The sequence below is a fragment of the Theobroma cacao genome, chromosome 2 (genome assembly GCF_000208745.1).
Source record: "Theobroma cacao cultivar B97-61/B2 chromosome 2, Criollo_cocoa_genome_V2, whole genome shotgun sequence".
Taxonomy (NCBI): Eukaryota; Viridiplantae; Streptophyta; class Magnoliopsida; order Malvales; family Malvaceae; genus Theobroma; species Theobroma cacao.
The window spans coordinates 5,120,187-5,142,809 of NC_030851.1; the positions used below are offsets into that span (position 1 = coordinate 5,120,187).

General features: G+C 39.2%; 5 protein-coding genes, 1 non-coding gene and 1 pseudogene across 8 annotated transcripts; 4 read left to right on the forward strand and 3 right to left on the reverse strand.

Annotated features, from left to right (window-relative positions):
* On the reverse strand, nt 157-4,077 carry LOC18607946 (protein DJ-1 homolog C). 2 transcript variants are annotated; one of them, XR_001926587.1, is made up of 9 exons: nt 3,765-4,077; nt 3,320-3,520; nt 2,783-2,932; nt 2,518-2,697; nt 2,197-2,274; nt 1,837-2,037; nt 1,417-1,554; nt 778-1,339; nt 157-525 (listed from the first exon to the last, which is right to left on the reverse strand). XR_001926587.1 is itself a non-coding variant. In XM_007042380.2 (8 exons), exons 1-8 carry the CDS (start codon nt 4,023-4,025, stop codon nt 1,130-1,132), a joined length of 1,419 nt encoding a protein of 472 aa, XP_007042442.2. In that variant the 5' UTR covers nt 4,026-4,077; the 3' UTR covers nt 676-1,129. The 2 variants fall into 2 exon arrangements, 1 of the variants encoding a protein (XP_007042442.2); XM_007042380.2 differs by lacking the exon at nt 157-525 and having other exon boundaries at nt 676-1,339.
* Nucleotides 4,156-7,694, forward strand: LOC18607947 (methylcrotonoyl-CoA carboxylase beta chain, mitochondrial). Its single transcript, XM_007042381.2, has 10 exons — nt 4,156-4,570; nt 4,653-4,772; nt 4,880-5,314; nt 5,388-5,478; nt 5,570-5,811; nt 5,900-6,064; nt 6,294-6,368; nt 6,592-6,723; nt 7,151-7,207; nt 7,289-7,694. Exons 1-10 carry the CDS (start codon nt 4,358-4,360, stop codon nt 7,490-7,492), a joined length of 1,734 nt encoding a protein of 577 aa, XP_007042443.2. The 5' UTR covers nt 4,156-4,357; the 3' UTR covers nt 7,493-7,694.
* On the forward strand, nt 7,950-8,022 carry TRNAR-UCU. The gene has a single exon. It is a non-coding gene; the product is annotated as a tRNA-Arg (tRNA).
* Nucleotides 8,170-10,560, forward strand: LOC18607948 (thioredoxin M3, chloroplastic). The gene is made up of 2 exons (XM_007042382.2): nt 8,170-8,595; nt 9,998-10,560. The coding sequence occupies exons 1-2, from the start codon at nt 8,406-8,408 to the stop codon at nt 10,315-10,317; spliced, it is 510 nt and encodes a 169-aa protein (XP_007042444.2). The 5' UTR covers nt 8,170-8,405; the 3' UTR covers nt 10,318-10,560.
* On the forward strand, nt 11,192-14,654 carry LOC18607949. The gene is made up of 3 exons (XM_007042383.2): nt 11,192-11,499; nt 11,623-11,686; nt 12,600-14,654. The coding sequence occupies exon 3, from the start codon at nt 12,722-12,724 to the stop codon at nt 14,306-14,308; it is 1,587 nt and encodes a 528-aa protein (XP_007042445.2). The 5' UTR covers nt 11,192-11,499; nt 11,623-11,686; nt 12,600-12,721; the 3' UTR covers nt 14,309-14,654.
* Nucleotides 14,768-17,531, reverse strand: LOC18607950 (annotated as a pseudogene).
* On the reverse strand, nt 17,608-22,525 carry LOC18607951 (probable receptor-like protein kinase At1g49730). 2 transcript variants are annotated; one of them, XM_007042385.2, is made up of 9 exons: nt 22,226-22,525; nt 21,140-21,691; nt 20,301-20,594; nt 19,933-20,194; nt 19,805-19,857; nt 19,415-19,482; nt 19,196-19,285; nt 18,663-18,747; nt 17,608-18,579 (listed from the first exon to the last, which is right to left on the reverse strand). In XM_007042385.2, exons 1-9 carry the CDS (start codon nt 22,296-22,298, stop codon nt 18,035-18,037), a joined length of 2,022 nt encoding a protein of 673 aa, XP_007042447.2. In that variant the 5' UTR covers nt 22,299-22,525; the 3' UTR covers nt 17,608-18,034. The 2 variants fall into 2 exon arrangements, with proteins under 2 accessions (XP_007042447.2, XP_017970719.1); XM_018115230.1 differs by having other exon boundaries at nt 18,035-18,579; nt 20,301-20,588.

Sequence of the window (22,623 nt, forward strand, 5' to 3'; positions counted from 1 at the left end):
CAAGTTGTGAATTGCCTCAAACTAAAAGATATAGCAACGTTGTTTATACGTTTTTAATGTGACACCTGGTGCTCGGATCGTGAAAACCCATTGTTTCGGTCGAAATCACACGGTGGATTATGATATCTTTTTGGGTATCTTTTTTCTAGAACAACCTTGAGAAAGAACAAAAGTCGTGTACGTTTAACTTTCGAAAAGTCAACAGAAGAAGCGAAAATATTTTTGTCTTGATGCAGACAGGAGACATGTTCCAGCCCGTACTCAACAGATGGCGATAATCCCAACCTCTTCCATCCCAATCCTTTATCCCACCCTATGAGCTACGTGGATGTCTCATCCGCTTTCTAATTTGATTCGGCCCCCAAGAGCATAAACTACCTTACAATTCTTTGCGTAGGAGACTACAGAAACCTTTGGAAGAAAATGACTGCAGAGAAAGATGCTGTTTGGTGAAAGCGAGTCCAGATATCCAGAAATGCCGATGCTTAGAAAAATCTACTTGCTCCTAAAAGACCAAAAATAGGCCTAAAGCATGAAATATCATAGTCAGATTAGACCCTTCACTTGTTTCATCTTGTTGAAGACAGTCATAACAATATTATAACAGTGGAGAACCTGCAGCCTTCATTCCCCCCATCTCCCAACCCAAATTATTGCCCTATCAGGCCACACACATGATCAACATTGGGGAAATATATTGAATTGCAAAGCATCAGAAGAACTCATTAACATATCAGTCCTTTTACTGCTAGTAGGTTCTATTATGTATGAAATTACCTGTAGCTTGGTTTGCCACATTGGTAGATATTTGAAGATTTGATAGCAGCTCCTCACCCGAATATGGCTATGACAATTGATAAGTCACATTGTCATTTTCCTGCTTTGGACCTCACAGACAGGTGTGGCCTCTGTTTATGGCAAGGCATATACAAAAGAAAAAAAGGGCAGATACTTTTCAAAGAAAAGCACTAACTCTAACATGGAGCATTTAGGATTTGGCTGAGCATGTTTTTGTGATGGTTTTGTCCTTCCGCTAGTGGTCCAAGTTGAGGGATTATAATCTGATCTTTATGTTTAAATGGCATCTGAAAAATTGCCATTCATCAGCTATGACTCAAAATTAGATCTTCTAACTCCTAGGGTACTCAAAAACGAGGCCTTCTGCAACACTTCTAGCCCTTGCATGGCCAAAAAACTTGCTCACAATAGCCAGTGCAAAATCTGAAACGGTAGCAAGTCCCCTGCTTGTTATCAGTTTACCATCAATAACTACTATGGGACCATCTACTACATCGGTGAGTTCCCTAGTGGTAGAGGGATGAGCAGTGGCTCTCTTCTCCTGCATTTGGCAAAGGTTGTTAATGATCAGCATATGATAATTAATACGCAGGAAAATGTCAAATAGTTTATCTTTACCTTCAGCAGACCATGCTTGTGCAGGATTGTGGCGGAAGAGCATACTGCTCCACATAGTCTTCCATCCACCTCTTGTTCTTTGAGCAACTTCTTAAGAATCCTAGATTTCTGTAGTTGTTCAGCACCAGCAACTCCTCCCTTCAAGTTAAAAATAAACAAAAAATCTTTCACCATTCAGAGATGCGGGGTAGAATAGAAAATAAAATCTTTTAAGCCGAAATTATGAATTTTCAAACTAAAAGATAGAAAGTTCGTAATAAGTACAAGCCTTTTAAAATATTTACATCTTTTCAACCAAAGCATATATTGATACCAGAAGTAATACTAAATCTAATGGGAGAAGTCCCTAATCCCAATTTTATATTGAGAAAGAATGCATCCACAACTTTTTGTATTAGAATGGCAGTTAGCTTATCTCACCGGAAGAATGATTAAATCATATATTGACCCCGCAGCATCACCAATTAACTTGTCAGCAACAATTTTTACACCTTGAGATGCCAAAACCTTAACTGATTTTTCAACTGAAGCAACCACAACATCCACCTTTGCTCGACGTAGAATGTCTATAATAGAAACTACTTCAATCTCTTCTGAACCATTTGCAACTGGAACTAGAACCTGTCATAAATTTTGACAAAGAAACATATGCGGGGTAAGAAACATATGGCTACAACAAAGTGCCACATGAACTTATAATAATACTACACAAGAAATTGTCACACTTGAAGACAGAGTATGAACATAGAAAGTATCCAACTGAAGCAAGTAATAACTCACACGAGGAGTGTGATCAACAGCCCAGTCAACTCTGTTTAACTCTTCCTTTGTGGGTTTCTCATCAGCAGAATGCATGAACTGGAAAACAGTAATCATGCACGGTGAAACTCATTCTATTGTCTTTAGTTGGAAATGCAAAATGGCTTTTAGTCAAGAATTCGTTGGAGAAGTCTTGTTAGAAACTAAAAAAGAAATCAAATAAAGATAAGCCAAAATCCTCCCATGTGCATGAATGAATGCGATTGTCTATCATGGGGGATAAAACAAGTGAGGTGAAGCACCATAAAGAGACTTTGAAAACAACAGAGTAAAAAGCTTTACCAATGATTCTCCAATCTCCCTGGCCACAGCCACCCCAAAGAGCTGCTCTACTAAGGATAGAGCAAACAAAAAAGAAGTTCCAGGGCCCTGGCTTGTTGTAAGCTCTCCTGAAACTTGAATATTTGATTTGACAGCCCAGAAGGTTGGAAGCTTGTCAAAGAATGCAGGGTGGCATGTTGTCTTGCATGACAAACTACATCAAATTTAGCAATAAAAAAAAATTGATATGCACGGAACTCCAATTTTAATATAAACCAGCACTCACCCGCTTCCTCCTCAGGAGTCCCCAAGGGAGAAGTGTGACTGCTGGAGCCATAGATATACCTCCGTACAGCCTCTTTTCCTCAGCTTGTTTGCTTGTAATTCTCTTTAGAATTTCACAATCTCTTAATCGTGCTGACCCAGGCATTCCTCCCTTCGAATAGTACCCAAGCATTAACTATGGCATGAACTATGTAGTAAAAACAAATTACCAGAAGAAATATCACCAACAAATCAATCTATTGGTCAGTAAAATTATAAATTGGGGGAAGCACAGTCATATACTCAGAAAGAAAAAGTGCTGCATTAATCCCGGAAGTGTGTGTTATTTCCAGTTGGGGAACCTTAAAGCTATAAGTACACACTATTATTTGTTGCCCTTAACACCGCTAAACCTAATGCCTAATTTTTATTGTCACAACAAATGAATACAAACCCCTTAGTACTCTTTACTTGTGACAATTAACAGTGTATGAATATGCAGTCATACTGACACTGACACTCTTAAGAAACATGCAATTCAAAGATTTGAAGAACTAACTGGCAATGCCACGAGATCAAAAATTTGATAAGAACAGGTGGAGATGGTGGTATCAGCAACCAATCTAGTGCCACCCGATGCTTGAATCTCAAGCTGCGGTTCCACTGAGGCTACCGTCACCTCTGCACCAGCACGGCGCAGAACATTCACCAATATAACAGCTTCCATTTCCTCTGTACCAAATCCCATTGGAACCAAAACCTATCCATTCCCATAAAAATCAACAAGATCAAAATTTTAACTTATATATCAAAATTACGCAATTTGCGAACTACTTAAAACCCCTGAAGCTAATTGCTTGACCATGTGAGCAAACAAAGCCGTTGCCACTCTTTCAAGCTCCAGTGAAAAGGTTTTGCAGATTTTGAGAAAAGATAGCTTTTTATATAATTTTTTGGAAGCATTTGAAGAAAAGAAATGGTACAGGGATTAAGGAAGGAGAGACCTTTTTGGTCGAGACGGCCGTGGTTGTGTTTCTAACATTGGTAGTTGCTGATGGGATTGTGGGAATTGCTGAAGACGACGCTTCGGTGGGTTTTAAAGAGCGTTTTGCTGTTGTTTTTGGAAGTTGAGAGTCCATGGAAGAAGGAAATGACAAGCTAGAAACAAACGTTGCAGAACCAGTAGCTGCCATTTGAGAAAGCCTAGGTCCAGGTAGCCTCGTAGGAGCTGCTGGTTTCAACACCAGACACGACAAATTCTCCATTTCTCACGCACTGGAGTGTGTAAAGCGAACCACTTCTCCAGCTTCTTGCAAGAATTGAAAACAGGAAAATTGACGCTATTATCTTATCCGCAGCAACCGCAGTCTGACAGTGGCCCTAACGGTGTCGTTTGGCACCCAGGACAGGGAGAGTCAGTAGAACGCTGCGTTTTTAGGATCCAGAGAAAATGGATATGAATTACACGCAAAGCCAGCGAAGAAGATAAACTATTAAAGAGGCACTATACTCTATAAACTCTTGTAACTCTGGAGTATGAACTGGCTTTGATCGAATTCTGATTTGTTTGACGGCCGAAAAAGGAAAACAGAGAGAAATGCTAAGGACTTTGGTGAGGAAAGCAGCTTCAGCTTCTTGGACAGTCAATTCAGCCCCATGTATAATAGCTAATCCAATCCAACGTCTCCAAACGAAGCACTTCTCTATAGGACTCCTTCCTGATGGAGTCAACCGAAACTCCGACTCTTTTGCCCAAAACTCCGACGCCATGGAACGTCTCTTATCTGAACTCCAATCCCACATCAACAAGGTTCTCCCACTTTCCCAACAAATGTATTATCCGATTCTTCTCTTAAAATATGCTACTGTTATTTAATATGATTTGATTTAAGGTTCTTGCTGGAGGAGGAGAAGCTGCTGTGAAGAGGAACAGGAGCAGAAATAAGCTTCTTCCCCGGGAACGAATCGATCGTCTTCTCGATCCTGGTTCTTCTTTTCTCGAATTTTCTCAGGTTCCTTTTGCCATTTCTTCTCTTTTAAACTGGGTCATTGCTTTCTTTTTTTTTTTTTTCTTTTTTGGGTGTCTTCTGCTTCCTTATTGAACATTTGATGTAAAAAGCTTGCAGGGCATGAATTGTACGAAGACCCCTTACCATCAGGTGGAATAATAACCGGAACTGGTCCAGTTCATGGAAGACTTTGTATGTTTGTAGCTAATGACCCAACTGTTAAGGGTGGAACTTATTATCCTATTACCATTAAGAAACATCTAAGAGCACAAGAAATTGCTGCCCAATGCAAATTACCTTGCATTTATCTAGTTGATAGTGGAGGCGCTTTTCTTCCAAAGCAAGCTGAGGTGTTTCCAGACAAGGAAAATTTTGGCAGAATTTTTTATAATCAAGCTACCATGTCTGCTCAAGGCATTCCTCAAGTTGCATTGGTCTTAGGGTCTTGTACAGCTGGGGGTGCCTATATTCCTGCCATGGCTGATGAAAGTGTAATGGTTAAAGGAAATGGTACCATTTTTCTAGCCGGACCTCCTCTTGTCAAGGTTAGTTCCATGCACTTATCTGTCCAATGTCTTTGTTGAGATTAGATAATATCTGAAGGGAAGTTTTGGGCAGGCTGCCACCGGAGAGGAAGTGTCCGCGGAGGATTTAGGGGGTGCTACTGTTCATTGTAAGACTTCAGGGGTTTCAGATTATTTTGCTCAAGGTATTGTTTCCTTATGCGTTATTACCATTGGCGGAACCTCTCACTTGAGCATTATGTGACGATTTACAAATTTTTATATATCTTCCTGTAGATGAAATGCATGGACTTGCTCTTGGGAGGAACATTGTGAAGAACTTGCACTTGGCTGGGAGGCAAGGGATGTTGAATGCATCTCCTAGCATAAACCTTGATTATAAAGAACCATTATATGATGTGAAGGAACTTCGTTCCATTGCACCAGTAGACCACAAGCAGCAATTTGATGTCCGATCAGTTATTGCACGTATTGTTGATGGAAGTGAATTTGATGAATTCAAGAAACTGTATGGAACTGTGAGGACTTTCATATCTCTTGGATTTCCAAAGTTACTTTTTCCTTATAAAATGCATGAATCTTCTAACCTGGATCATGTTGGTGCAGACACTTGTAACTGGTTTTGCTAGAATTTTTGGACAACCTGTAGGGATCCTTGGAAATAATGGGATATTATTTAATGAATCTGCGCTTAAAGGGACCCATTTCATTGAACTTTGTTCTCAACGTAATATTCCTTTGGTCTTTCTTCAGAACATCACTGGATTTATGGTACACGATCCCACACTTTCCTTCCATTACATTTTTTATGAAGCCTTTCTGTGAGTTGTGTCCTTGCATTCATGATTCATGCAGAGTGTTGCTCATCAAACTGATCTAGAATATTATGCACTTAGTCTAAAATGAATGAGTTGGTCAACTATTGTAATCTCTCATTTTTCCTTTGAAGCTGATGATTTAATAGCACTGTCGAACCATACTGATCATTTGTAACTGCTAGGTTGGCTCAAGATCTGAGGCAAATGGTATTGCAAAATCTGGAGCAAAACTGGTGATGGCAGTTTCTTGTGCAAAGGTAGGTACCATGTTTCAATGTTTATTGGTCCTCTACGTTATTCTTATGATATACACTGATGGATTCCTACATGTACAAATTGCATTAATTTCCTTCACCTCCTTATTTGTATCAACGTGTTTCCTCTATTTTGACATATAATCATCAAGTACAAGGACAAAAACAAACATACATGCATCTGTAATGTTGACCTGAGCATCTCTTCTGGATGATGAATTTACAGGTTCCAAAAGTGACTATTATGATTGGTGGAAGCTTTGGTGCTGGAAATTATGCAATGTGTGGTCGTGCTTTTAACCCAAATTTCCTGTTCCTTTGGCCAAATGCAAGAATATCTGTGATGGGCGGTGCGCAGGTGGATCGATACTTTCTTCCATATGATCTATGTGCTAATAATATATGATATCCTTGGGTTGAAAATAAGCATAGAGAAGTATACCGTAATCTTAAAAGCAGCCTTTTCTGTCACCTATATATTCATATTCAATATGGTTGTGGCTTACCTTCTTAAGAAGTGGTTCTCTTTGTCTGCTCCAGTCTAATAAAGCAGGAATCTGTCACTTGTCTATTTAAACATGAATGGATGTGATAAATTCCATTGAAATAATGATAAACTCCAGAATATTTCATTCATGTCATGAATGCTAGTCCTTATGCTTAAGTGGCCAGACATTTTAATAGTTATTGTGTATAGATATTGGTTAAAAGTTACTCAGTTTTTTATTCACATTTGAGTTTTGGCTAATCATATCATATACTGAATTATTCCTGGCAACAATTAGGCTGCTGGCGTGTTGTCTCAAATTGAAGGGGCCAACAAGAAAAGGCAAGGAATTCAGGTAAACTTAGCTTCTTCTATTGAATTCAAGCACTTACTAATAGATGCTTATTGTCTGTGCTTGCACATTCTTGAATTCTAGTGGACAAAAGAAGAAGAGGAGAAGTTCAAGGCTAAGGTTGTGGAGGCGTATGAGAGAGAAGGAAATCCGTATTACTCCACAGCTAGGCTCTGGGATGATGGTATTATTGATCCTGCTGATACGAGGAAAATTCTAGGGCTCAGCATTTCTGCATCCATGAATCATCCATTGGAAGATACCAAGTATGGTGTATTTAGGATGTAATGTACTCATTAACTCCAAACCTGCAATCTCTCCTCCTCCCCCAGCCAACAAACACCAAAAGGGAAGAAAGGAACATTGGAAAAAACAAGGAAATAATGTAATCAAAATCTGTATAAGAATGTAATGCAGCTCATAATCATTAATCAATTGCTTCAAATGTCAAGATACCGTTATCAAAGGACATTAACTTTTGCAATGTTCAGGTTCCAGTGTCTTTTCTTGAAGCCAAGAAGACTAGTTTAAGTTCCTGATGCTTGTGGTGCCATATGCCTAGACTAGTTTAATTAATCTCAGTTTTGCCTTGCAAGATGACCTTCTTGTGCCAGCTTTGTTACTCAATAACTAGGCAGGAATAATATCTTTGAATCACCGTGATTGTTGTCGCGAATTAATTGTGTTGGAAGATTAAAGCGTAGTTCCCATAAGTAAAAAAGGAAGTACAAGCACCACAAGTGAAGCGCCCGTGGCCTAATGGATAAGGCGCCTGACTTCTAATCAGGCGATTGTGGGTTCGAGTCCCATCGGGCGTGCGTTCAATAAATAACCCTTTTCAATATTATTCAAACTGGGCTCTTAGCCCTTGATGGTTCATCTTGTTCAGCACCAATTAGGGCCCAGCTCCTTGGGTTGGTGGTACCAACTAGACCAAATGGGGCCCCCAGCTGCCTGTCCTGATCAAGTAAAAACAATATCGTAAAAATCAACCCAAAAAAAGAGATGTGCGTTTGTTTTTCTCTGCATTTCCCCTGGCTTCTTTCCATTTCATTTCTTTGGTTTTCTGGTAGACTGACTGACTGACTGACTGATGAGACTGAGTGGCTGCTGATACAAATAAATAAGAAATCTGCCCAAACCTACTCTTCTTTTTATATAAAGCATCTGATTCCTCTCTCCCTCCTTTTTTCTTTCCCTGATGGCGTCTTCTACTTCGCTTACCCCGTCTCATTTTGCTTCGACACGCGTTCACACACGCGCCATTTCTTCTCAGTTGCCCTCTAAGCTAAGCTCTTCAAGAATCTCATTTCCTCTGAAAAATGGGTCCTTGAAGCTTCGTTATGCGCCTCCGCTCACTCTCAAGGCCCTCTCTGCCCGTGAACCCAAAGGTAACCACTCTATCTTTCTCTTTATTTCTTCGATTATGTCATACTGTTTGAAATGGTGGGTTTTATTTGATCTGCTTCAACTTTACTCTGTTTCTCTGTTTGTCTTCTTCTTTTGGTTTTTCCATGTTATTTATTGTGGCTAATCCAGTGAAGTTTGATTGTTTGGTTGCCTTTTCGGTGAATTTGTAAAAACTTGTTCAAAGCAATCAAAAGGTGTGGGTCTGTTAAAATATTCAGTTTCAGTTGATTGTGGTTGTAGCAACTGGCAACCAAGTGTAGGAAATAGTTTGACTTTGAAGGTTTGGTGCTTTCAAACGAGTGTTGGTACGTTGGATATGAGCCCTCAATGAAGGGTTGATTTAGAATTGTGGGTATGACGGATCACTTTTCCTAATGTTGGGTGCCTTGGTTGGAAATATGATGATTTTTAACATTCCAAGTATTAATGATCTTTTGATAATTCGATTCTCTGAATAGATTAGAAAGAAAGTTTGGAAAAGTGGGATGGTGAAACTTCTCTTTGACATTTGATGGGATATTTGATAATTCAACATTGGTTCTTTACTTTTTCTTTAGCATCAATTTGATACTAGATCTGCAAACAGTTACAAAACGAGAGCCATTTGACCCTTTTTTTTTCAATCTGGACATGTGTACATTCAAAGTAATTCCATTTAGTTCTTTTGCTCTGTGTCGTGATTAAATAGATCTCAGGGAAATTTTCCCATAGCGTAACGGATACTATGTATGTGACTTTTAAGTTTTGGAAGGTGATTGCTTTCATAGAATGAATCTGATCTGTCCGCCAAAAAACTTGTTTGTAGTGTTCTCCTGTGACGAAGATCCATTACTGCTAGTGCTCTGGGTAGAAGGGGTTTTTTTGTCCCCTTTTCTTTATTGGATGCTAGACCTTGTGACTAGCTAAAATCTTATGTTCTTATTCTTCTTACACCGAATTTTAGTGTAAATAAGTTTAAAATATCAGACTAAAAAGAAGAGAAGATATTTTGAAAAGGTGAGAAAGTGAACTTCTCTTTGTAACCTCACAATTGCAGATGTTAAACAGTGATTTGTATTTCATCAGTTATCGTAAAGGTTGAACTGATTTAGATATTACAAGCAGCTTCAAATATGACTTATGCATTTAGGATGCCGGTTAATATTCTAAGCTTTAGAGGCTGTAAGAAATGACTAACAATTTCTAACAAGGTGTTTCTTAAAAGTAATGATGTAAGGCTTCTTTGGTAGTAAGAGACAATTTGAGTTTGCAATGTAAAACTTGTGTATCTATATTCTGTACAGTGCTTCTACTTTCTTCTTGTTGAGTTCTACTGAGATCTTAGTGATCATAGTATAGAACATTTGAATGCCATCTTGACCATGTTTTATTGGGTTTGTTTAGCTGCGGTGGTTACTAAAGACACGTGGGAGAAATCAATATTGAACAGTGATACCCCTGTTCTTGTTGAATTTTATGCAAGCTGGTGTGGCCCCTGCAGGATGGTCCACCGAATTATTGATGAGATTGCAGGAGAGTATGCCGGGAGACTTAGCTGCTTTGTGCTCAATACGGATGATGACTTGCCAATTGCAGAGGATTATGAAATCAAGGCTGTACCTGTGGTGTTACTGTTCAAAAATGGAGAGAAGCGGGAGTCTGTTGTTGGAACCATGCCAAAGGACTTTTATATCGCCGCCATAGAGAGGGTTCTGAAGTCATAAACAATGATATAGTGCATAACTGGAATGTCCAGTAAAGGTTTCAGCTCTTCTTGCATATATATATGTTGATTGGATTGTAAGTGCATAACTTGTACATCCTTTTAGTTGTATCTTGCTAGTTGCTGTTACCACCATAGCTTCCAAATGGTCTGAATGGTCCTTTTTGGTTCACGGTTATCCTTTTTTACTGGAGTCTTGAAACTTAAAAACTGTTCTATCAATCCAATCTTTGCGTTGCCCCCAGATTCTCTTTTACATATTTAGATGGCGTTTCAAGTTAAAAGGCAGCAGTGTTTGGTTCAAGATAGGAACCAAAATTTGATAGTGCTGCATTATCAAAACTTCCTTTGTTTCGGGTGGTAATAACTTTTGCACTTTGATGCGAGGTACGTTAAGCAGGAAAGGAAAGCAATTAAGCCAGGAGGAATGCTTTCTGAAAACATAAGGAAGAAAATGTTAAGTGGAACAATTAATCTTGACAGGTTGATCAATGATACCATTTTGCGAGTACAAGCAAGTTTTCTTTTTGTCTTTTCAACCTTCTAATTTCTTCCAATTAAATACGGATACAAGAAGAACGAAAACTCCATATGTTTCTCACTGAAGACTTTGATCTTATCTAAAAAAAACGCAAAAATCTTTTGATTGAAGTTACTGTCCATCCAAATTTTACTTCATTTTTTTTTTACTTTGAGTTAAACCAACAGACATTGACCCTTTTCCCCGTGAACTAGGTAATTCATTTTTACTTTTTACCATTAATTCTGGGGTTTAATTTTTAAGCGATGATTATTAATTACGCCGACCTAGTGCAGAATCGCAGGCGTAAGAAATTCCACGCGTTCTGTCAAGAACAAAATCTAGCCGTCCATAAAACTAGACAAACAACTTTGTTCGCACGATTTTCATGTTTATTTTCCCTCAAATTGTTTGCCAATGTCTTCCTAATAGTAGAACAAAAAGAAAGTAAAGCCACTTCCGATAGCCCGTATCTATCTATCTTTGTGCAGAAACGGTAGCTGCACTACGAAAGCAACCAGTTCCTCCACAGCAATGATCTCCTAATTTCTCTCTCCATATTTTAACTTTCTGATTCCAAGTTTTGTCAGATTATCTGAATTTGTTTTTCTTTTAAAGGAATAAGAAAAACCCATCAAGGAAAACACCTTCTTGTTTCCCCAGGTTTCTTTATTTTTCTCTTGAGATGAACCTGATTTTTATTTGACTTTCTGGGTTTGAAATAAAGATCCCTTTTTTTAATAAGTATTGGATCTTCTTATTTTTTTTTTTTTTTTTGGGTTTCAGGATCTGAGATTATTGGTTTCAGGGGACAGGGGCGTAATATATGGGGTCATGGTTTTGACATAAGGTACCCTTTTTCTCAATCTTTGGTGTTAATTCGTGTTTCATTTCTATTTTTCTTGATGGAGTGATCATTTCATATTTTAGTTTTGGTTTCTTGGGAAAATATTGGGATTTAAATAGATATTGAAGGGTTTTCTTTAACCCTTTTTTTAGTTCATTGTAGCTGTGGCGTTTAGTGATTGAATTTAGGAGGGTTTGTGTGTGTGTGTGTGTCTGTGCAGGATTCTCATTTTGAATACGTGATAGAATAAAGTTTGTCAATTTTAATCGAAAATCGAAGACCTGGGACGATACTTGAATGGAAACAATTGTTAATTTTGGTCTTCAATTCCAAGAATTAAGAAACTGATTTGGTGTGGGAAATTCTTGGAAATTTTTTGGTATTCAGCTTTCTGCATCCAAAGAGCCCTTCTTTAAAGGCATATTTACTTTTCACATTGTTGTTTTCGACATCTTTTACTGAGCACTTGCTTATGAATAACTGTTTTAACAACCAGTAGCAAAATAAATTATGGAACCAAATTTTTTCTCTCAAGCGCCACATGATTATGTTCTTTTTAAAGTGCGTTTTTCTGTTTTACTTTGAATGATTTATGTAACAAGTATCTGGAGCAGATGCTAAAGGAAAACATCAAGAATGGTGTGTAGTTTTCATAACTATGCAAAACATTGCCATAAAATGTAAAGTTCTGGCTGATATACTACTAATTGTAAGTCAAACTACTAGGAGAACCAGTTGTGCGGTATTCCTCCTCGCTCTTTCTTCCTTTTTCCATATGGATGGCCCATGATGAGCTGCTTGTGCTTTGTTTATAGCCTTTTAGGCATAGTTTTATGTATAACTTGCAACTCTGCTGATGGGTACTTACCAAGTTTAATCCTAGCAATTGACTTGTTTCTTAACGTTTCTTCTTCAGTTATCGGATTGGTCCTTGGCATACACACGATTTGCTTTGTTCAGCCTTAAGGATTACTTTTCCCAACATCCTTGCATTCCCATCAATTTTCTGCTGGTTAAGCTTCTGATAAAAGAGTGGTGATGGCCAATCTAAATGCATCGACATCCGTAGTTCCTTCAGAATCCTCAGAACAAAAGGGAACTCTTATGGTAGATTCAAACGTGAATGTAGTTCAACCTCCTATGAACCAGCAAAATCGAACCTCCACTGATGGTCCTGTGGCTATCCTTTGGGATATAGAGAACTGCCCTGTCCCAAGTGATGTCCGCCCTGAAGATGTAGCTGGGAATATAAGAATGGCTTTGCGAGTGCATCCTGTAATTAAAGGAGCTGTTATGATGTTCTCTGCATATGGTGATTTTAATGCCTTCCCCAGGAGACTTAGAGAAGGCTGTCAGAGAACTGGTGTCAAACTCATAGATGTCCCAAATGGAAGGAAGGATGCTGCTGACAAGGCTATCTTGGTTGACATGTTTTTATTTGCCCTGGACAACCCTCCACCTTCATCTATCATGCTGATCTCAGGGGATGTTGATTTTGCTCCCGCTCTTCACATCCTTGGTCAACGTGGATATACAGTCATTCTTGTTATTCCTTCTGGGGTAGGTGTTTCATCTGCGCTGAGCAATGCTGGTAAATTTGTATGGGACTGGCCTAGTGTTGCTCGTGGGGAAGGCTTTGTACATCCCTCAAAGGCCTTAATGCCTCCTCGAGGACCAGCGGATATTACTGGGTATTTCATGGGGTGCCATATTAGTGACAATCCAGATGGGCAAAATGAGGAAGAGGCAATAGTTTATAGGGGCATGTCGCAAAGTTATTACAACTTGAGAGATTTTTCAATTTTATCACAATCTTTATCTGAATATACAAGCAACCCTTCAATAGGCATGCCTTCTTACCCTACAACTTTGAGGTCACAAAGTCTCCCAGCTGGTTTAAATGAAGCATCAGGATGTCCTGGCTTTTGTGATCAGAATGATACTATGTGGGTACAGCCTGGAGACATAAATGGTTTGAAGGGACAACTAGTGAAATTGCTTGAACTTTCAGGAGGATGCCTGCCTCTTACCCGTGTTCCTGCTGAGTATCAAAAATATTTTGGAAGGCCTCTTTATGTGGCAGAGTATGGGGCATTCAAACTTGTTAATCTTTTCAAAAAGATGGGTGACACTATGGCAATTGATGGAAAAAGTCATAAGAAATTTGTCTACCTTCGAAATTGGAAAGCAGGCCCAAGTGCACCTCCTTTGGCTCTAGCAAGGAAAGATAAGAAAGGGAAGGGGAATCAGGAGGAAAGCATGGATGTTACTGCAGGTGCTGGCTCTTCTGATGAGTTTTCTGATGAGGAAAGAGTGGTGGTAGAAGAACGTGATGAGAGGAGGAATGTAGGACGGACTAACTTTGGAGCAGCTGGATGTGACATTGATAACTGTAATCTTGAGCAATTTAAATATGAGTTGCAGGAAATTTTGGTGAGTTATTCTTGCCGAATTTTCTTGGGTTGTTTTGAAGAAATATACCAGCAACGGTACAAGAAACCGCTGGATTATAGAAAGCTTGGTGTGGAGAAGCTGGAGGAGTTGTTTGATAAGGTGAGGGATGTTGTGGTCTTGCATGAAGAACCAGTAAGCAAGAGGAAATTTCTCTGTGCGGTAGGTACCTAGAAGAATCGGACAGATTTTTTCTTGTAACCGTTGACTTTTTTTTTTTTAACTTGACTAGATCAGACATTTGGGCTGTGCTTATTGATACTTGGTCTCTGATCTGTCTATGCTTTTTTTTTTTTTCCTTTTTCTGAATTTTTTTGGCCAAAGGTTTCATAAGTGATAGATAGGATAGGCTGGGAGCACATGTTATTTTTGTTGTGCATCATGCATGGATTTGGAGGTTAAAGTTTCCATGTAATTCTCATGCCTGGTCATTGTAAGTTGTAACTGATCAACCACTAATGTGGAACTCTGTTGTAAATTAATATCTCGAGCAATAAATCCTACGCTTTTGTTTCCTCCATTTTTTTTTTAGTAAGATCAGATGGAATTTGCAGCCAGTAATTTGCACCGTCTCTGGCTTCTATCAGTTTGGCTTAAGATGCGAGCGCTGAGACTACCATCTATCATTTCGGCTTAAGGTGCGAATGCAGAGACTATCAGACTTATCGGTGTTTCCATTGAGCTTGTACCAGCTCAAATATCTATAATTCCCAAATTAATCGCTTTTGAGGGATACTGGCTACTCCGACGTCAATGTCCACAGTGAGTTGGAACTTGGCTCTACTGTATTTTCCTGCAAAGGTTATTCTTGCTGGTTGCACTACAGCTTTCATACCTGAAGGAGCTCTCACCACTGATCAATAAACTGAGCTACCATCTGCCACAATTTGCCAGCTTCTTCTGGAAGGTGATGCAGGTGGTGTTTGTATTCTTCAATATTACGATCAATGATGGGTAATTAAGATCCTGGTTAGCATTATCACCTGCATAGTGAAATGCAACGTGATAGTTGGGATCTGTGTTCTCGTATAGTTTAACCCACACAGGTAATTGATGGTAGTCTTGAATCTCAATGTCGTAGTCGAAGCCAGGCTCCATGGTTTTGTTAGGATTTACTGCTCCAAAATCAAGAGGAGTCCCACGAACTCCTGTGATCATATCAATGATTCGGCCGTTTGCATTATCAGTATAATCGGCGGTTGTCATCATTGCTGATCGGATGGCTACCGAACTCCAGTCGCGGTGGGTGGCTCTAAGCAGTTTGGCTATGCCAGCTGCACGGGGGAATGACGTGGATGTTCCACATATAATAGCGTAATCTGTAAGCAAATAATCATCATCACCAATTGGTGCTAAGCCGCTGTTGGGGAACCATGCAGCCGAAATGTCGACTCCAGAAGCCAAGATATCGGGTTTCAGTATCCATGGGGATCTCCTATCAGGTCCTCGAGATGAAAAATAAGCCACTTGCTGGCCTAGTACTCAAAAGGGTTGTTTGAAACCTGATACTGACTACTGCATTCTTGGAATTGATTATGTAATTTTTTACCAACTCTCCATCCTTCGGGCTTACTATCACAAAGGGCTCATAGAAATCCATGGGACGGGAAACTGCATATCGTCCGAGCTAAAGATAGCTGCAGCAGCTCCAGTTCTGTCCATTTCAAAAGTAAGTTGATTTTCATTAATTTGACCGCTGGAGTCGAAGTAACGGAACTAAGTTCTTTCCATCAACTTTTTCTGTGTCCAAAGAGTAAAACTTCGCAGAGTTCTTTGGTTCGGTTTCCTGTCCAAAATATATAGGAACGCCAGAGACAAACAAGTTGTCCTTATAGGCAGGTTTTCTAGTTACGGTTAAGTCCCCATCACCAAGCGTGACATGAGCTGCAAAGTCTCCACCGATGGTTCGGCCAGCACCAAACGCTAGTGATCCAAGGAGCGTCATTGAGAATTTCTCCACCGATGCATGAGGGCCATTATTGCCTTTCTTCAAAGGTGCAAATGCTCCAACTGCAATAGGGTTCTCATCAAACGGAGTCTCAAAGAATCCCGAAGGCAATGACTTGGCATTCACACCATCCTTATTGCGTGATCCATGCCCGCCAGTACATCAGTTGCTGCGGCAGTCTGACTGTTATTTAAGAACAGCACTTTGTACACCGCAATTCTAATTTTTGGTGCAATTTCTGTGGCTGTTCCTTTTGCATATCCGAAATATTCAACACCTACCACCCGGCTGCCTGCCTTTGTGGATGATGTGTGGGTATCATGACCCACGTAATCCCTCGGTGAATCATAGTCGTCATCTGTTTTTGATATATCTATTCTTTCCTGCAGCATGCCTTTGCTGAAGGATCTTGCTCCAATCAGCTTCTTGTTGCAATAAGATGAGTTAAATTCCATGCCGCTTTGGCATGCCATCTCTCTGGCACTGGAGGCAAGGCTTTATCGTCAAACTCTTGCTTTCAGGCTAGGTGCCTGTTTCAAGAACGTCACTGATCATGTCGTCACCAAATCCAGAGACCATAGCCCGGTATGTTTCTTAAATCCAAGAAATGATCGGTTACGTATGTGTGGAGCTGGCTAAATGTTTCAGGATACTTGTGTGGCAAGATGAACTGGCAATTCGTGAAGGTGATCAAGGTGCTCTTCGGACTAAATAGCGCTGAAGCCATCCAGTACATGGTTGAAAGTGTAGAGATGCAATGGGGAAAAGCCATCTGGTTATGACAGGGATGAGAGGGTTGACGTGAACCAATCATGATGGGTGGAAAAGGCAGCAGAAATTGCTGATTTGTTCATGTGGATGATATAGGTCATACTGCTTCGTGAAGCAGGCAAGGATGTGGCAACAGAGAAGAAGAGGGAGAGAGAAACAAGGAATCTTGATGGAGTGAGGTGTTCCGTTGTTCAGATCACTAGAACCACCTGGATATGGCATTCAGAAATTCGGAGGTTCTTACTTATACACATGGATCATCCTGAAGTTAATATGATCGACAAAATCAAGTTCAGTTGAAAAGCCAAAGCATATGATAAGAGTAAACCTGTGAATTTTCTGATTTTCCTATGGCCGGACTCACAGAAACTGTGAGATGACTCACCCAAAGTTACAATGATTTTTCCAACATTGTTAACTTAATAGTGATTGTTAGCTGGCAAAATGGATTATTATAGTTCTAATCGTCCGAACAAATAGGAAAGAGTGATTGCAGCAATTACGGCCTTCAGATTTGCTGACAGTCTTTCTTTTCTTAGTTTTCTGACTCTCTGTCCCAAACCTTCTGGACGGAACAAACATGGGGTAGCCAAAGGAAACATAGGAGCCCATAGTTTAATTCTGCAATATCAACTTTTAAATACATCACCATAGCAAGCAAGGAAACCCTTGATTACTGAACCTTATGGAGCTATGCTACTTGATTTTGATGGAATGATTTCATTTTCCATGGAATTTCGAACTGCCTGCATGATTTTCCATATATAACAGCGGTAACTTTATTAGAAGGTAATAAAACAATTGCACTGAGACATCTCTCCCAGTTTTTGGATCAATAACAGACAGAGTTAACCTTGATGACTAGCTGCAATACCCTAATCTCTGTATCAATGACAACCAAAAAATACATTTAGGTCTCAGTTATCCAAAAAATTTAAGGGTAACAAAAACCGGAACATTATAGGATGACTACTCTTCAAAATTCTTTTTTTATCCCATTTGTACAAGTAACAAGCTTGATGGCATTTACCTGCTCTACAACAGGAGAATTCTGCCTAACAAAGACCATGTATACCTGCCAGCTCATGACTCAAATCACACCAAGCAATTTCTGAACTGTGGCTTAATCAAATGGAGGCAGCTCTCTCATATTGTTGGATCAAGCAAACAAATGATTAGCCTCAAAGGGAGAGTATATTTTGAGGAGATTGTGGTGAGCCAGTTTCTAATAAAAAGCTTCTACTACAATATGACCTTGATGTACTTGAAGATGAAGCAAGATATCTTCCATCCCCACTGTAAAAAAGAGGTCCACTCCTAGGTACTTTCCCTCTACTTGACCTACCTCTTCCTTCGCTACCTTCATAGTCTTCATCTTCAACAGCTTGTATGAACCCACTTTGCATCGGATCTGAACTCTCATACAAAAGGCGAAGAACCTGTTTGATTGAAGGCCTAGCCCTCCCTTCTCTCTGGGTGCACCATCTCACAATGGTCACAACTGTCTGAAGTTGGTCCAAGTCAAAGGAGTCCTTAATTTGGGGGTCCACTAGCTCAATTAGCCTCAACTCTGATCCCATCAGTATCTGGGATGATTCCACCAAATTCTTGCCATCTTGTATAGCTCGTCTTGCCGTCACTATCTCCAAAAGTAGTACACCATAGCTATACACATCACTTTTATCAGTGAGCTCTTGAGTGATCACATATTCAGGATCCATATAACCTGAAAGTCATCTAACTTTTAGATCTTTAGTAAATAACACGAGACAATTATTGTTTAACCTTCCAAATAATTTATTGGCTAACCTGGAGTTCCACGGATATCAGTATTTACTGGTTCGAAGCAAATAGAACCATCTTTTGAAGCATGTGCAAGGCCAAAATCTGCAACCTAGAGGATACAGTAAAGCAGAAAGCAGGAATCATTACAAAGGAATGTGCATTGATGCGTTTACTAGAAGACAGAAGTTCTTCAACCTTCTCATATGAAAGGTTCCTTCCTGAATTTCTTTGAAAATTGTTCCATTTACTCAAACTGTTCTCTTAGTTTTAATATGGCCTTTTGTATTTCCACCAGCTTTCAGCTTTCTCTGGTTATTGAAAGTTGTACTGACATATATATACTGAGAAAGATCACAAAAACTCCTATTTACTTTATTTAAAACCAATGTGTTGAGAAAATGGTGAGGAAATCAAAAGTTCTTAAAGTTGTGTGTTTGCTTCTATGACTTTGAGTATTATGGAGAGAATCTATTATATTCCATAAGGAGTTTCTCATAAATGTGAGAGCAAAATACAAGTGGTAGTACAAGTAAATGTGCATTCAATGGACAAAATACCTTTGCAACAAAATTCTCATCCAACAAAATGTTGCTTGATTTGATGTCCCTGTGGCACAGAGGTGGATCACAATAACAATGAAGGTACTCCTGCAAATATAAACCGTAGATGAGTAAAGTGAAGTGATTTAACAAGATGATAATTTTTTATAAACAATTCTGCGAATTCAAAAAACAACAGAATAAATCAGTAACAAATTAGAATCATTTTGCTATTACCAAAGCATTTGCCACGTCAATGGCAATTTGTATTCTGGTCTCCCAACTCAGTGGGGTTTTTCCTGGGGCTGCACAAATATGAGATCAAATCCATTTACGGCATGCAATAAGCAAATGAGGGACATAGTAAAATAACAAGGGCATAGAACAGAATTATCACAGAAAATTTTAACAAACCCAAACAATAAAGGTAACAGAAGCTAATATGGTGTCAAATGGGGGTGCGAATCTCTTATTTTGAACCAAGACTATGCACTGACTTTCAAATGCTATGGAAACTGATATGCAAACTTCAACTTCCATAAAAGGCTCCAAAGATACCCCTCCCAACCACGTTTAAGAACAATATCCAACTTTAGAAACGTGAATTAAGGGAATGAAGAAGCATACAATGTAGATGATCCTTTAGGCTTCCATTTGACATGTACTCGTACATTAGAAACCTGCCATGAAGTAAAAGCATTTAATTATGCTGGTAGGTGATCAATCACATAGACATTCATACAAGAATGAATTACCTCTCATGCTTTTTGCTGCAAAATCCTCTTAGAGAGACTAGATGACGATGGTGTAATCTAGCAAGAAGTTCTATCTCTCTGCAAAATTCATCTTCCCCCTGCTCTGAAACTTTGTTCATCCGCTTCACAGCTACCACTGAGCCATCACTAAATTGGGCTCTGTACACTGTTCCAAACCCTCCACGACCAATGATGGTGTTAAAATTGTCAGTTGCTTTCTTTGTTTCCTTGTAGCTATATTTTTGGAACATTGATGTAGGACCTGCATTTAATACAAATCCCCATCAGACCACCCACTTGTCCTTGGAAAGAAAATGATGTTCAAAGCATGCCATTATCAAAGGAGAACAAGTGATATTAAGGCATACCTTCCTGAAATTTTCGCATGGGCCGAGTAGAAGAAAAGAGTTTTGAAGAGTTCTTGTCCATACTCTCAGAATCCTCCAATTCTCTGCTTTTCCTACGAATCAAAACTACCAAGATTATAAGCATCATCACAGCAGCTACTGTAACTGCTATGCCAACACCTGGAATTAATGTGAGGTGGTAGTTGTGGTGCTTTTGTTTTGGAGGCACTCCCAACATGAGTTGACTTGGGCTAGCAGCAACCAATGGACTAGGAGAAGCCTTAGGAGCAGGCAGAGATGGAGATGACTCTGAAACTAGCATCATAATTGCAACAAATAATTAGTTAAATCATTGGATGGAGTACATAAAAGTTCATTTATTTACAGAAACTAAGTCATGGCAAACATACTCACATAACTAATATCTTGATACAGTTAATACAGGAAAGCAAAAGCACCATTTTGACAAAAGGTTATTGTTAGAAGCAACATTTGTTCTAGGCAGACTTAAGTTTCACTTTTTTTTTTTTTTGAACAAGGCACCAAAACATTACAAGGTTTATCATCAATCCTCATAAAACTCAATTTTATCCTGATGATTGTTATAAACCACCTATATTCAGTACCAGAAAGATAATGGCCCATTAATGCTTCTTGGCTCTTATCACCACAGATAAGAGGAAAGACGAGGAAGGGGGTACAGGGACACAAAGTTAAAAAACAAGTCATAAACATTTGATCCATGCAACAAACTGCAAAAGTGGGAGAAATTTTATGAAAGACTATCTACAACTGACAACAGATATAGACAAAATTCTCATAAAAAACCAAACCAATGCTTTTTATAAAACTATTCCTACCTGGTTGGATATTAAATCCCTGAACTTGAAAAAAACAGCTTGCGATTTCAATGGCTGAAGTGTTGTCAACTTGGCTTGCAAGTGCAGCAAAGGTTGCATCTCGGCAAGTACTCAATGTCATATTATTTTCAGATCCAACCAGATGATGAAGGTAGACAATGCCGGCATTTAAACACTTTCGGCAATCATTTTCCTGCAAAAGTGGCAGTTTGCAGTTCTCTGTGACATCCATAAATTTTGGAGACTCAAGCATCTGCATGACAGTTGTTCGGCCCCTACAGTCATAACTAACAGGAATTTTTGTACCAAACCCACAGAAAATTGTGGCATTTCGTGGCACTCCATACAGTTCCATGGTCTGCAATATGGAGTGGATGCAGACCTCAGATGAATCTGATGTAACTCCTAGGTTGCTTGTCACGTTTGCATAACGAGCAACAGAAACTGCAATGAAAGCATTCATATAGCGGCAACACTTTCCTCTGTCATCTTTATTGGAGCATACAGAAGCCACAAGTGTAAAATTGGATCCACTCAAATCTAAGGGGCAATCTGCAAAAGTAGCAGGACCATTTATCAGTGAGTAAGCAACAATAACAAAGTTATCTTCGCTTTGCAATCCATAATAACATAGTTATCTTTGACACAGAGCTCTAAACATCCATTAAGCTAAATTCAGAAAATGAATAGATACTGGATTGAACATGACATTGTCTTCAACTTCATTAAACAGCGAGCCCAAAGAAAATACCCATAAATCATCTCAACCACATAACTGGGTACAAAGTGCAGGTAGCTCAATCATTCTAATGCCCGTCATAATCAAAACAGAACAAGGTTTAAACTTTAAAAGCGTGCATTTTTATATCAATGCAATCATAATTCAAAATTTTCTGCTTCAAAACCCAAACCCATTTCTCAGGGTTCCAATCTTACCCCAGACCCAAAATAGAAAAAAAGCATAATAAATGGCTCAAAATTATATCTTTTACAATAAAGAAAAAGAACTGATAACAAAAATTGCAACTTGCTTAGAAAGGAAAGTAGAGCTAAGCTAATAGAAACAAGAAAGTAATCAAACGTAACCTGCCAGTATCAAAGGAAGCTGCAAGCCAAGAAAAGCCAGGAAACCCAACAGTGCCTTCGCATGAACCAGCATGGTAGACCAGGAAAAAGAAAAAACTTTTTTTCAAGTTTTGCCCAAAGAAACAAGAGAGAACGATGTGAAGAAGGAACAGAGAAATCTAAGTAATGGGGTAATGTCAGCACATCTGGGAACAATAGAGAACTGAGTAACAGAGAGAAGGGGGCACTGGTCACTAAGCGGTGCGCGAGTGCGGCTTTTGACCCTTCTCTTTCGTCTCTTTGTTTCTCTCTCCCTTTATTTCAGCCTTTAAACAGTGTAGTGTCCTCAAAGGCTCAAACTAGTTTTTATCATAGAAATGGGAAAAATGAAAAAAAAAATGGGAGGACTGTGGACCCAA